Raw genomic sequence first — 12,899 nt, 5'->3', positions numbered from 1 at the left:
GAGCTTGTGATCCCGCCCGGGCCGCTCATGCCCCACCTTCGAACCTAAGACCCGCCCCGGAGTAAGGGCTCCGCCCAGAACGCATAGGCCTCGCCCTTCGTAGCTGCCGAGTTTGCGCAGTGAAGGAAATAATCGGGGCGGGGCGAGCGCCGAGACCCTCCCGCTCCCTGAGCCTGTGGGCTCCTCCCACTCCGGGTCACGGCGTGATAGGGGCGGAAGCGGCGGCGGCCGAGCTGCTGCAGCTGGCAGTGCGGATCGGGCGGTCCGGTGCAACCCGGAGCAGCCCAGGGCAGCGCTCGCCGCCTGGCCAGCGCTCTGAGGTAGGGACTGGCGGCTCCGCGGTCGCGTCTGGGAGTGGCGGCGGGTTTCGGGTGACAGCTCCGCACAAAGCGGCCGGCTGTGTGTTGTGTCCGGTCAGGAGGCGCGCGCGTTCCCCGGGGCTCCCCGGCGTCCCGCGTTCGGAAGGGGTGGCGCGGGGGACCCTGTGCGAGCTGGGGCTTCCTGCGCTGGGCTGCGGGGCCGCGGGCTTTCCCACTCGCCGCTCTCTCAGAACCCTGCAGGGAGCTGCTTGCGCCTCGGCTGGGCGGAGGTGAGTTGGGGCGGCGGCTGCACCTGGCACTCTGGCGCCGGCACCAGCTCCGGACCGGGTGGAGAGGATCCCAGTCTGGATTTCCACCCTGGGCTATGGGAACCCCGCAGCCCGGAGCAGGGGCCTCACTCTGGGATCCCACCCAGCGCCGTAGGAACCCATCTACATGGAGGCAGGACCCCGTTCTCTGCTCCCACCCGGAGCGTAGAGGAGTTACCCCACTGTGGATATCTCTTAGCCCAAAGGAGAGACCCCACTCTGGGCTCCCACTCGGGGCCGTGGGAACCACCCTGCCCCCACCAACCGTGAAGAGTGGCCCTAGGCTGAGCTCCCACTTGGCGGACCTGGGGAACCCCTAGCTGAAAAGAGGGACCCTAGATTGTGCTTTCCACAAGGGACGTGGGAACCCCGGGCTAGGAGGAGGGTAGGTACTCCAGACTGTCCTCCCCACTCAGGGTGGTGAGAGATTCCCCGCAGCTTGGTAGGAGGGGCCCAGGCTTCCCTTCCCATTCTGTGTGGTGGGGAGAAACCCCACGCTGGGCTCCTATGTGGGGCAGTGGGGAGCCCCGCGGCCAGGAGGAGGGATCCCAGGTTGCGATCCCCATCTGGGACAGCAAGGCGCGGTCAAGTTCGCAGGTGTAGTGGATACCCTGGGCATCTGCCACGGGGTCCACTGAGAAGGGCTCCCGGGAAGCCTTTGGGATTGCACACCGCCCGGTCCCGGTCCGGGTCCATATGGCTGATAGTCTGCGCAGCTGGCATGTGAGAGAAGGCAGAATCAGGCCCAGCTGCAGAAAGTTGGGGTTGAGTGATCTGGAACCTAGCCACAGAGGCCCAGGTTCTTGAGCAAGCAACAGACCATGCATGCCAGATGTGGGGAATCCCGTTAACACAGGCACATTTTTTGAAAGTATTGGTTAGTCTTCAGCCTCCCAACTCAAAGCAGTCCTTCTGCCTCAGCCTTTCTGCTGCAAATACAAAGCCACCACATATGCTTTGAATGCTTACAAAATATATTGTGAAATCCTTTCTGAGAAAATTCTCATCAATAATTGTCTTCCAGACAGGGAACAGTTGAGAAAAGACGCAGGGCAATAGGGAATTCAGAATTGAATTGTTGGGTTGGGTATTCAATATTAAATTATAGCACTGGGTCCATATTTCTGTAACTCAGATTATCATGGGAATATGAAGTGTTCAGCTTGCCTATTTTAAATGACCCAAGGAGATTTCAGTTTCTTTCATTAACAGAGTTTCTATTAGTTTGCCCTGTTCTTACAAGTAATGTTGCCTCTTCCGTAAATTTTTACTCTATTTTCGATTCTTTTGAACTCCTGTTTTTATGAATTTTATGTATTGGTGTTTAAACTCTTCTAAACTACATTCAGAACACCTGGGAGTTATTTAAACATAATTCTAAATATTGACATATTTGCTTGTATATTTATTTTTAACATTTTTTTTAACTAAAAGAAAACTAAAACTCTATATTTAAAATTAGGAAGAAATAGGCTTGTAAAACACTGACCACGAAACTCTAGTTGGTTGGGTGTCTTCACTGGAGAGCCAGGTGGGAGGGAGCAGCGGTGGGGGGGGGGGGGTGCGGTTTCCCACCTGCAATCCCAGCATTCTTGAGACAGGCAGGAAGATTGCCAACAGTTGGAGTGGCCAGGGCTACACTGTAAATAAAAACCCTGTGCTAACAAAAAACCAGGCAGGTGGGGAAGCATTTGTTATGCTTGTTACATTAATACTTTATTTCTAAGAATATATTTTAAAGCACACTGGTTTGCGAACGTGCAACTCATATTATTTTCCCTTCGCTTTAATGAAGACCCAAGGACTAAGCATTGATGAAAATGCAGATTACATTTAACACTTAACAGTGGAAGCAGGCTACGCTCTCTCAATTGAATAATTAAAGATGATGCACTATAAAAACTTTGAGTCAGATTGAGTAGCTCCTACAGTGTGCTTCTTTCTTTAGGCATTTCTTGGTGTCTATGGCTGTTCTCTACCGTTAAGGTGTAACGATTGGAAACTTCTAGAAGTCATGCTTGACTTTAGGAGCCGTGCGATTCTGGGTTATGTTCAGTGTTGCGGAACCTCACGCTGAGCTTCATTTTGCTGTACTACTTGAACGTACATGTACATACTGTATTCGGGGCTCATTGTGTGGCTGTGGAATACATGTCTTACATGTAAAGAAATCTATGTATTTTCATGTATGTGAAAATTACATTTACTTGAGTGGTTAAGTTGGACACCCTTTTAAAAGTACAAACAAGGCATGGGATGTGGTTCGGTGGTAGAGTGCTTGCCTGGTGTGTATTTCCAGTACAGCATAAAAGTCCCGATGGGCTCTGGAAAGTCTTCAGGTAACAATGATTGAAGGTAGATGGTATTTCTAAAAATATTATTAGTATAGTGTTAGTATAGTGAGCACCGTCGGAGTGATTTTAATTTTTTGTGTTGAGGATTTCATCTAGGGTCTCATGAATACTAAGCTTGTCTGTTATCATCGAACTAAACTCCTAGCAACCCCCCACCCCAGCCCTCACCCCACCATTGTGGGCCAGTGAGACGTAGAGATGGATCAACAGGTAAAGGGTTTCTGCTGCCAAGCCTAATAACCTGAGTTTGATCCCTGGGAACCCACATGGGAGAAGGAGAGAACTGGTTCCTCCCAGAGGTTGACCTCTGACCTCCATACTTGTGCTATGGTATGTGCCCCCACCCCAGTTCGTAAACATAAAGTAAAAAACACCTCTTTAAATGAGGTACTCTGCATCTTGGAATATGCTGGGCTTATGCTGGCTTTGTAGTTAGCTTTATCCTGTCTTTAAGTAATGAAAAACTCCTCACAGTATTAATGTTATGATCTCTTACTCCATGGATATAAGAGTTTCCATTTGATGTTAATAATTTGTGAGAAGTTGGTCTTGCGGACATGAATATAGCTTACAAATAAGAACTGAGTGTTATGAGGCTGACACTGTGTAATGCTAAGGTTACTGTCTTCTGTGGTACCACTCCCTTGCTTCCACATCACTTATCCATATAGATGCCTACTTATCCTTCATTTGGTATGTGGTAACATGACAGAAACATGATAGAAAAAGGCGAATAATTACAGATTCATGTGTTACCTTAAGTATTTTTCTTACTATTTTCTAATAGCTCATAATCTTTCATGGTTTTATTGCCTAATTTATAGATTGTTTTGGATGGTTGGTTCTGAGACAGTGTCTCATGTCCAAACTGGCCTTGAACTGTCTATGCAGCTAAAGCTGGCTATGACTTTCCAACCCTCATGCAATCTCCACTGGAATTGCAGGCATGAGTGACCACGCCTAGCTAGATGTTTGTTCTTAATGCTGGTCTAACCATGCCGTTAACAGACTACTTTGAAAACTCCTAAGATTTATCTAGTAGAAGATATTAGTGCTTTGATTGAATCCAGATTCATGTAATCTATATACAGTGTGCCTGGTATTTGTTAGTATGAAACTTACTTCTTCTTAGTATAAGCTAAGACTTCATGATTCAGGAATCAGGAGACATAAGTAGGGGGTGGGGGAGGATAGCAAGAACACTATAAGGTCTCATCATGTAACCTGGCTGGCTTGGATTTATGCAACTGAGGATGACCTTGGAACTACTGGTCCTCCTGCCTCTCCCTTCCAAGTTCAAGGTGTATAGGTATACCCCAACATGATTGGCTTGTCCTTATTTTTTGTATGTGACAACACAGGCATCAGATTATGCAACTTGGGAGTAGGGTTTTTATATTCAAACAGCACCCCCCATGACAATGGCTTGAAATATCAGCAGATGCTAATAACTTAATGGTGTATGTTCCCCCAACCCAGGTTTTCAACAAAAAAAAAAATGGCAGCATCTCGAGGGAGATCAAAGAAGAGAAGCAATTTCGAGCTTTCTCCTGATAACCTGCCTTTGAGGAGCTCCGGGCGGCAGGTAGTCTCTCTGTTCACTTGTGGTTATGATGGGGAGTGGAGAGTTAGAACCGCACAGAGCAAGCCCAGTCCTGCTGTTGCTGTTTGTGGAGGAGGGCACGGTACAGGATGGTGCAGGGTGTAGAGCGTGCAGCAGGAGCTGGGAGGACAAAGAGACTGGATCACCAAATGGTGCTGGGAGAATTGCAGATGCGGTGGCTGCTTCCACAGTGGGCCTCGGAGGCCAGGTCATGCCTGGCTTGGATGTCATTCAAAGGAGTTTGTTGCTTGAGTGATGTTGGGAGGTTTGTTTGTAGTAGAGTATTTAATAAAAGTTGAGCATTCTGATATTTTAGATTTTTTTCTCTAGCTTTTAAATTTCCATACTGAAAGACTTAACTGTTTTAAGAGAGAGAAAAATTCTTAGTTTGTAAGTGACTTTTAAAGATTTATTTTTATCTTATGTGTATGAACGTTTTGCCTAAGTGTATGTGTACCACATACATGCCTAGTGTTTGCAGATGTCAGAAGAGGGCATTTTATCTCCTGGTACTGGAATTATAGTGGTAGGCAGTCATGTGGGTGCTGGGAACCAGACCTGGGTCTTGTATAAGAGCAACAAGTGCTCTTAATTGCTGAGCCTTACCTTCAGTCCCCAGGAGTGACTCGTCCTGACTGTCACATTTTCCTTTGAAAAAAGCTCATCTGGATGTTAGTTCATTAAGATCCTGTTTCTAAATCCTCTAGTAAGACCGTTGTTTATACAAGTAGTTGTTCTGGCTAACCCTAGCCTGTTGCCAGGATGCAACCTCTGGAGCTGTGGCTGTAGCTCAGTTGGTAGAGTGTTTGCCTGGCATGCGTATTTTGATCCCAGATGCTACCAACATGATGACATTTAGAGCTTCAACTCACATGTGACCTCAGCAGCGAACCTGTTGCCGTGCCCCCTCCCCACCAAGTGAAATCTTGACGTCAGCGGGTTCTTCCGTAGGCAAAGAAGAAAGCAGTAGAGATCACAGATGAGGATGAAGATGGTTCGTCAGAGAAGAAGTACAGGAAATGTGAAAAGGCAGGCTGTACGACAGCGTATCCTGTGTGCTTTGCAAGTGCTTCTGAAAGGTCTGTGGCAGGGCTACCTTGGCCATGTGTGTCTGCCTGTGAGCTTGTGCTTGTGGGAATGGCACCCTGAGTGTTACTCTTTAAAGACAAATGCAGTAACTGCTGCCTGCGAATTCTGACTGCTTAGTCACTACATACCACAGCGTCCTCCATACTCTGTGGTTGTTTCTAGACTAGTGAGAGAGATCACATCCAGATCAGCTGTGCCATACACTGTCCTCAGACATGCCCAGCCATCTTTGTACCAGTCCTGGGGCTTGATGTTCAGGGCGGAGGAGCTCACAGACTTAGGCTCTGGAAGGAACCCATGGATTTTTTTTTTTTTTTGTCGTTTTTTTACGTTTACCTCATGTAGTGTGCCGCCTCTTCATATCCTTGTGCAGGTCTCAGAAGTTAGAGGGTTGAGGGAGGTAGCTCAATTGGTACAGTACTCACCTAGCATGTACCAAGAGCTGGGTTCCATCCCAGTTCTCAGTAAAGTGGGCATGCTGGCACATGTCTGCTAATCCCCAAATTTGGGAAATGGAGGTTGGATCATTGGTATTTAGTCCAAGGTCTTCCTCAGCTACCCAGCAGACTGGAAAGCCTGCCCAGGGTGCAAGAGTCCCTGTCTCAAAACTAAACCCAGACCCAAAAACCTACAGCACCAACCATAGTCTCACCATTTGTGATCACTGTGGTACATACAGTTAGAACTTTCTCATTCCATAGAAAATTCTTCAGTAAGGGATATGACTCAATTACATTTGAACAAAACCCATTTGGGTCTGAAGAGGAGATGGCCATGGTGTTGTGACATCTGCTTGTGCTGTGTCACGAGCTGCTTGACCAGCAGTACTCCCAGACTGTGTGTCTGCTCTGGAGGTTGCAGCTGATCAGATGTTATCGCAGGGTCCTCTCAAACTCAGCTCAGCAAGGATGGGGCCATTGCCTCATAAATCACCACCTGTGCTCCAGTGCCCCAGGCAGCCATCTGGGTTACACCTGGCTGACCTAAGTCCTCCCTGTGTGGTCACTGTTCCTGAGGTAGTAAGTATATCTGTTATCAGAAGTCCAAAATGCTCCAGTTCTAAAACTTTTGAGTGCCAGGACCCTTTATGTTTCTACTTGGGTCCTCTCCCGCTGATGTCTCACTGTGCATGGTGCAAGCATTCTGAAACCAGTAGGAGAACTGAAATCTAAAATATTTGTGATTCCAGACATTTCAGATAAGTGACTCTCAACCTGCATGACCTTTCAGCTTGACCTAGCTTCCCCTGTTAGCCCCTGGCTATTTGAAGTGGAGATGCTGCAAATGGGCTCAAGTCGACGAGCTACTTACATGAAACTGAGTGAGAACAGAAGTCTCCATTGCCAACTGCTTATTTCTGCCCTTTTCAGATGTGCCAAAAATGGCTACACCTCCCGATGGTATCACCTTTCCTGTGGGGAACACTTCTGCAATGAATGCTTTGACCACTACTACAGAAGGTTTGTTTCCTGACTGAGAACTATGGTGGAGGGGATGTGACAAAGTCTGGGGAGGATGGTCACAAAGCTGGAACCTCCTGGGCTTCCTTCCTAGTTACTGGGCCATATGCCAGTGATGACTGGAAGTGTGACTGGAAATTCAGTGCTGTAAGCACTACACGCCATGGCTGAAGCTGGGCATTCGTAAGCAGGGCTGGATGGGAGAAATAAAGAGTAAAATCATGTTATTTTTAAGAAAATGGGTGCAGCTGAGGTACTCATTGAGCAAGTTAAGACAAACTCTGAGACAGTGTCAATTATTATATTCACTTTCTCAGTTGTGGTTCCTGGTTTTATGTAAATAATTGCATATGTATGAGAGAAACGTAGAAGCAAAACTGTCTAGAGGGGCTTAGAGACTGACAGGGGGGATGGATGAGAAAAGGAATGTAACCAAAGTACAGTAGACACGTGGATGAAACTTGAGAGTAAAATGTGCTATAAGTTGATGTGTGTGCAGGCTCATGTGTCTGCCCTGACACATGTCGTGTATATGCAAGCTTCAGAGAGCTTGGCTGTTCTGCTGATCGTCATAGTGCAGACAAGATAGAGTGCAGACACTTGGGAGGAGCCGACAGAGCACTGGGACGCCATCCTGTTCAGCTTTTTCTAAAGCCTGGCAGGCCTTGAGCTTGCACCTCTACCCTGAGCAGCTGGGATTATAAACTGGTGCCACCAGGCCTTGCTCTGCTTTTTACTAGTGGCTTTCTGTATTGTTCACTCATCCTTTCTTCCAATTTCAATAGAGTATTTATTATTTTATCCCCTGATAAAATATTAACGGTTGCTGTAGGATTTACCGTGGACATTAGAAAGTTTTCATCACCTAGGGCTCTGCCTTTATTTGTTGTAGAGCTAACATGGTCCAGCGCACGCTCCTCATGCTAGCCTGTTGTGAGTGTGGCATCTTAACCTCCCTCCCTGAGCTTAAGAATAGCAAAATCTTTTTTGTAAACTTGACCAACCCAAGTTGTAGTGTGAAAACCTGATTAGATTATTAGAGACGGACAGGGGGGATGGATGAGATCCATCCATCTAATCTCTATAGATTAATCTCTATAGATTGCCTTTTTTTTTTTTTTTTTTAATGTTTTTTCAGCCACAAAGACGGATATGACAAATATACTGCATGGAAAAGAGTATGGACCAGCAATGGCAAGACGGAGCCGAGCCCCAAGGCGTTCATGGCAGACCAGCAGCTGCCCTACTGGGTAAGGAGGCCCACTGCTACCCAGAGCAGTAAAATCCTGGGCGGTGGGGATGCTGCTGCTTTGTAGCAGATCTTTTCTTGGGTTGTTTCTGGGCTTGTTAGAGCAAATGCTTCTAAAATTTGCCGAAATCTTTGCCTAGTATAGCCTAGGGAGGAAAGGGATGTCACACACTGCCATCTGGCCCTCACAGATACCCATCTTTTTTTATGGTCACTTGGGTTGTCTCATCCTTCAGTTAGTATGAACAGAGGTACAAGTAGAGACCAGTTTACAGTTCTGCAGGGATCTATCCTAGGGATGGGCCATATGGCATTTCTGTGGATGGTTAGTCTTTGATGGTCCTGAGCTTGCTAGGCCACGTGCTGAACTAATGCACGGCCCCAGCCCCTCTCCTACTTCTGATTTTCAGTCAGGGCTTGCATAGTTGCCCCAGAGCCCTTGTACCTGTTGTGTTCCTGAAAGGCTGGGATTTAACTCCTGGAGCCTCCACACTCTTCCCAGAGCCATTTCATCATTTTCCACTGAAGTGTGGGAGATCAGGTTTCTCTACACCATCACAGATTCTGTTTTGGTTTTGGCTTTTTGTTGTTTGAGACAGAAGTCTCACTATGTAGCATGAGTAGACAAGGCTGTCCTCAAACTCGGTCGATCCACCTGCTTCTCTCTGCCTCCCCAGTGCTGGGACCAAGGGTGTGCACCACCACGTCCCACTATTTTTGCCTTTTTTGAGATGGGTCTCATGTATAGCAGACTGGTCTTAAACTTGCTAAGTAGTTAAGGGTGACTTTGAACTCCTGACCCTCCTGCCTTCATCTTTACCAACTGTTGTTTGTAGTTAGTAATGCCCCTGTGTGGGTGGGTGTGAACAGGCAGCTCATTGTGGAAATACAAACTGTATTTCCTCAGTGTTATGTTGTTGGGCCTATTGCAAATATGCAACTCTGCCCAATTTCAAGTTGAGCTGTTTTTCTTCTTGTAAGACCCATTCTGGATATAAAACCCCTATTGGCTCTGTGATTGGCAGATTTTTTTTTTCCTGCAGTTTTGCCTTTGTATAGATCATTTAGTTCTGATACACCTCAATTTATTTATATTTTCTTTATGTCTTCAGTCCTTGCTAGGAACTCTACCAAATCTGAGTCATGAAGCCCCACCTCTGTGCTTTCAGAGAAGAGTTTCACTGTTTTAGACTTCTCATTTTCATTTCTGGGTTGTGTGCAAAGCCAGATCTGATGTCATTTGTCTACATGCAGATATGTAGCATTTTCTGTTTTGGAATAATGTAAGGAGCTTGCAGAGATAGCCATTAAAAGTTATATACCTCTAGGCACATACTGTGGTGTTTGTCAGACTGAAAAATTAGCCCGGGTACAGTCTGGAGAACTTCATTACCAGACTTGATTCGAATATGAGAATATTTCCATCCTTTCGGTGACCTAGGCACCACAATTTACATGTCATGTACAGATTTCCTGAGTAATAATCTCTACAGTTAACTCATTATTACCTCCAGTTGAACTGGAAAATCTTTCTGACAAGAGTTTCAAACTTTCTGTCATTATTCTCTTGCCTGAGCTGGCATTGGATCAGAAATTACCTTGATGGCATCAGAAAGGGTGTGATGAAGCACGGGAGAGAAGAGAAAGGCTGCAGTTGTTAGAAGGTTAGCCAAGGGGCTTGGATGGAACTGAGTCCTAGAGCAATTTTATACCATGCACAGCACCCCGGGCTCAATTCCTAGGATCAAAAACCATGGGTCAGATCAAGTGGAGACAGATCACGTGGAGATGGGGGAGCTCAGGCTTAGGCGGTCTGTATTGAGCTCGCCCTTGTTTCTCATGTAGGTTCAGTGCACAAAACCTGAGTGTGGGAAGTGGAGGCAGCTTACCAAGGAAATCCAGCTTACTCCACACATGGCAAGGACTTACCGCTGTGGCATGAAGCCAAATACTGTTACCAAGGTATGCTTTCTGTGGTGGCCTTTTGAGTTACATTATACATCACTCTGTTTGTAACAGTAGCATGTCTTTGTCATTTTGTGTGTAATTGTATAGGGTTGTGTCATATGTAAACAGAAGTCAACAACAATGGGTTAACTGAGTAAGGGCTTCTTTTACTCTGGGCAGGTTGGTAATGGGTTACTGGGGTTGCTACCCAAGAACAGTCTCTTGCCCAGTCCATCTTTATCTTCTATCCTCAAGTGATAAGGAGGATGCCATTATGACCAGTCACTGTGTCTGAATCTAAAGTGGAGGAGAGGAGAGTGCAAAGGGAGAGACAGTAGTGGCTGAGTCTGTTCCTCTTTGACTGGGTGACAGCTTGCTTGTTAGAGTTCTGCTTGTGTCATTGGCTAGAACAGAATTGCACAACTATGCTAGACTGCACGAGGACAAAGGAAGAGACTGCTTCATCACCCGGTGGTACCCTGTGTGTCACGGCGCCAGACAAAGCAGAACTATGCAGCAAGAAGGGACAGGGTGAATGGCCGATTGGCAGTTAGGAATCAACTGTAGCTGATATAATGTGCCTGTTCTGAAATTTGGCAGTTAGTGTTTGAAAATATCACTACTACCCAAATGTCACATACTTTGAATATTAAAAATCTTTATTAGGTATAAGCTCCTAGAATCAAAATATTTTTTTTGTCTTATTGAGGAGTGATGGCAGATTGTAAAATATACCATTTTCAGTGCTTTCAGACGTTGGTGGTATTGTTAGACACAAAGTTGTTGCCAGCAAAGGCTCTGTTGGTTTAAACACATACATTCTAAACAATAAGTGTGAGGTTTATGATCAAAGTTTTTTTTTAAATGTAGGGCTCAAAATGCATATGTTATTGGGCTGGGGATATAGCTCAGTGTCAGCATTTGCTTAGCATTTGAGTGGCCCTGAGTTTGATCTTCTATAAAGGGAAAAATACCCCCTCCCTCCAGTGTGTGTGTAAGGTCAAAGTGACCAACCTTACTGTATGAAAAGAGCATGGGGAGGGTTCCGTGATAGAGTGCTTGCCTAGTGTTCTTTTGTGATGAGAAATGACAAAGGATATAAATATTTACAAGTCAGATTTCAAACGTTTACATAAGTATATTATATATAAGTGTTACATGACTGTAACCTTAGAACTTGAGAACAGATTATATGTATTTATAAATATACACACATCTAAATAAAGAAAATCCTTCGGAGCCATCTTTTCCCTGCCTGTCTTCAGAAGTAAACTCCTGGGGGCTGGAGAATATGGCTCAGTGGTAGTGCTTGCCAGCATGCACGGAGCCCTGGGTATGAACATTAGCATTTCTAGAGCAGGGCTGGGGCTGGGGTGGGGAATATAGTCTTAATGGGCCATTCATCTTATACAACTTTAAACATAGATTTGATATGGCAGGCTCAATTTTTAAGGGTTTTGTAAGAGGCTACAAACTGCTTCTTTCAATTTAAAAAAAAAAAATGGCTCAGCTGGGCTTGGTGGTTAATATCTGTAGTTCCAGCACTTGGGAGGTAGAGGCAGGAGGATTAGGACTTCAAGGCCAGTCTTCCCTACAAAGAAAGTTAAGAGGCCAGCCTGGGAAACATGAATACATTAGGCTGTGTCTTTAAGAACTGTCCCAACACTGTTAGGTGCTGGGGATTGAACCTACAGCTTTGCACAGTCTAGGGAATCACTGTACCATGAAGCTCAGTCCTAACCCCTCAGCATATTGGGGCTATTTTTAACAGAAGAGAACTGTATCATTTTCATTTCTGAAAGATGTCTATATACTGTAATTCTGTGTGTGGAACACGGGGTCTACAGTGCTCAGTCAGAATACCAATCTAAGCCACAGTATTCTTATGTGCTGCATGCTTTATTTCCCTTCCTCCCCATCTCCAGAGGCAGCTGTTCTGAGTCTAGCCCCACAGGTTAGTTTTCTCTTAAACTTCATAAAACTGGGATCAGTCTTGGGTGTTCTTTCAGCGTTTAGTCTCTTTCACTGTATTAAATACATTAGAAACAGACAGACAAGCTATCAGTGTTGTGTGGATAGATGGGGCTTCTTGTTTGACTGAATTCCTTGCCGTATTGGACACTGATCCTAGGGCCTCTCGAGCGCTTGTCAAGCACTGAACCACAGCTGAATTATCTGCCCTCCTTCTACTTTGTTCTTCTCGAGGTGGAGTCTCCTTAAGCTGCCCAGGTTGACCTTTGAACTCACTCTATACTCCAGACCGACCATCAGCTTGTTGTCCTCCGGCCTCAGTGCCAGGCAGCAAGCCTAGCGTGCTTGGTATTGATGCTTCTCAGTGTTGCATCAGCTGTGTGCATGCCGTGGCTTGTCTCCACACTAGTGTGTGGAAGGACAGTTGTGTTGCAAGTGTTGGCTGTGTGAGTGGAACTAGTGATGAGGCTGCCGGTGTCTTGTGCTCATCTGTGCGGGCGAGCAGGAAGGAGTAGCCTTATGGCGTGAGGCAGAACTAGGTTTGATTCTGAAGGAACTGCCTGATCCTGGTTGTCTGTGTTCTCAGAACTAGCTGTGG

At 46.1% G+C, this 12,899-nt stretch overlaps 1 protein-coding gene across 7 annotated transcripts in view; it reads left to right on the top strand.

Moving 5' to 3' along the window:
• The window catches only part of Kdm1b (lysine demethylase 1B), a 72,995-nt gene that overhangs the window by 32,403 nt on the left and 27,693 nt on the right, over positions 1 to 12,899 (top strand). For 4 of the 7 annotated variants that reach the window (XM_034511078.2, XM_076939085.1, XM_076939084.1 and 1 more), the window contains exons 1-6: positions 184 to 320; positions 4,462 to 4,567; positions 5,537 to 5,664; positions 7,045 to 7,134; positions 8,273 to 8,384; positions 10,229 to 10,345. In XM_034511078.2, the coding sequence (XP_034366969.1) occupies positions 4,481 to 4,567; positions 5,537 to 5,664; positions 7,045 to 7,134; positions 8,273 to 8,384; positions 10,229 to 10,345 (534 nt within the window). In that variant the 5' untranslated portion in view covers positions 184 to 320; positions 4,462 to 4,480. Of the gene's footprint in view, positions 1 to 183; positions 321 to 4,461; positions 4,568 to 5,536; positions 5,665 to 7,044; positions 7,135 to 8,272; positions 8,385 to 10,228; positions 10,346 to 12,899 lie in introns of those variants that run through there. The other 3 variants (XM_076939082.1, XM_076939083.1, XM_076939081.1) reach the window with 1 other exon arrangement.

Source organism: Arvicanthis niloticus, chromosome 8 (assembly GCF_011762505.2).
Source record: "Arvicanthis niloticus isolate mArvNil1 chromosome 8, mArvNil1.pat.X, whole genome shotgun sequence".
In the NCBI taxonomy this organism is placed as follows: Eukaryota; Metazoa; Chordata; class Mammalia; order Rodentia; family Muridae; genus Arvicanthis; species Arvicanthis niloticus.
Note: the sequence above shows the minus strand (reverse complement) of the source record. Positions and strands in the feature narration are given on the sequence as shown.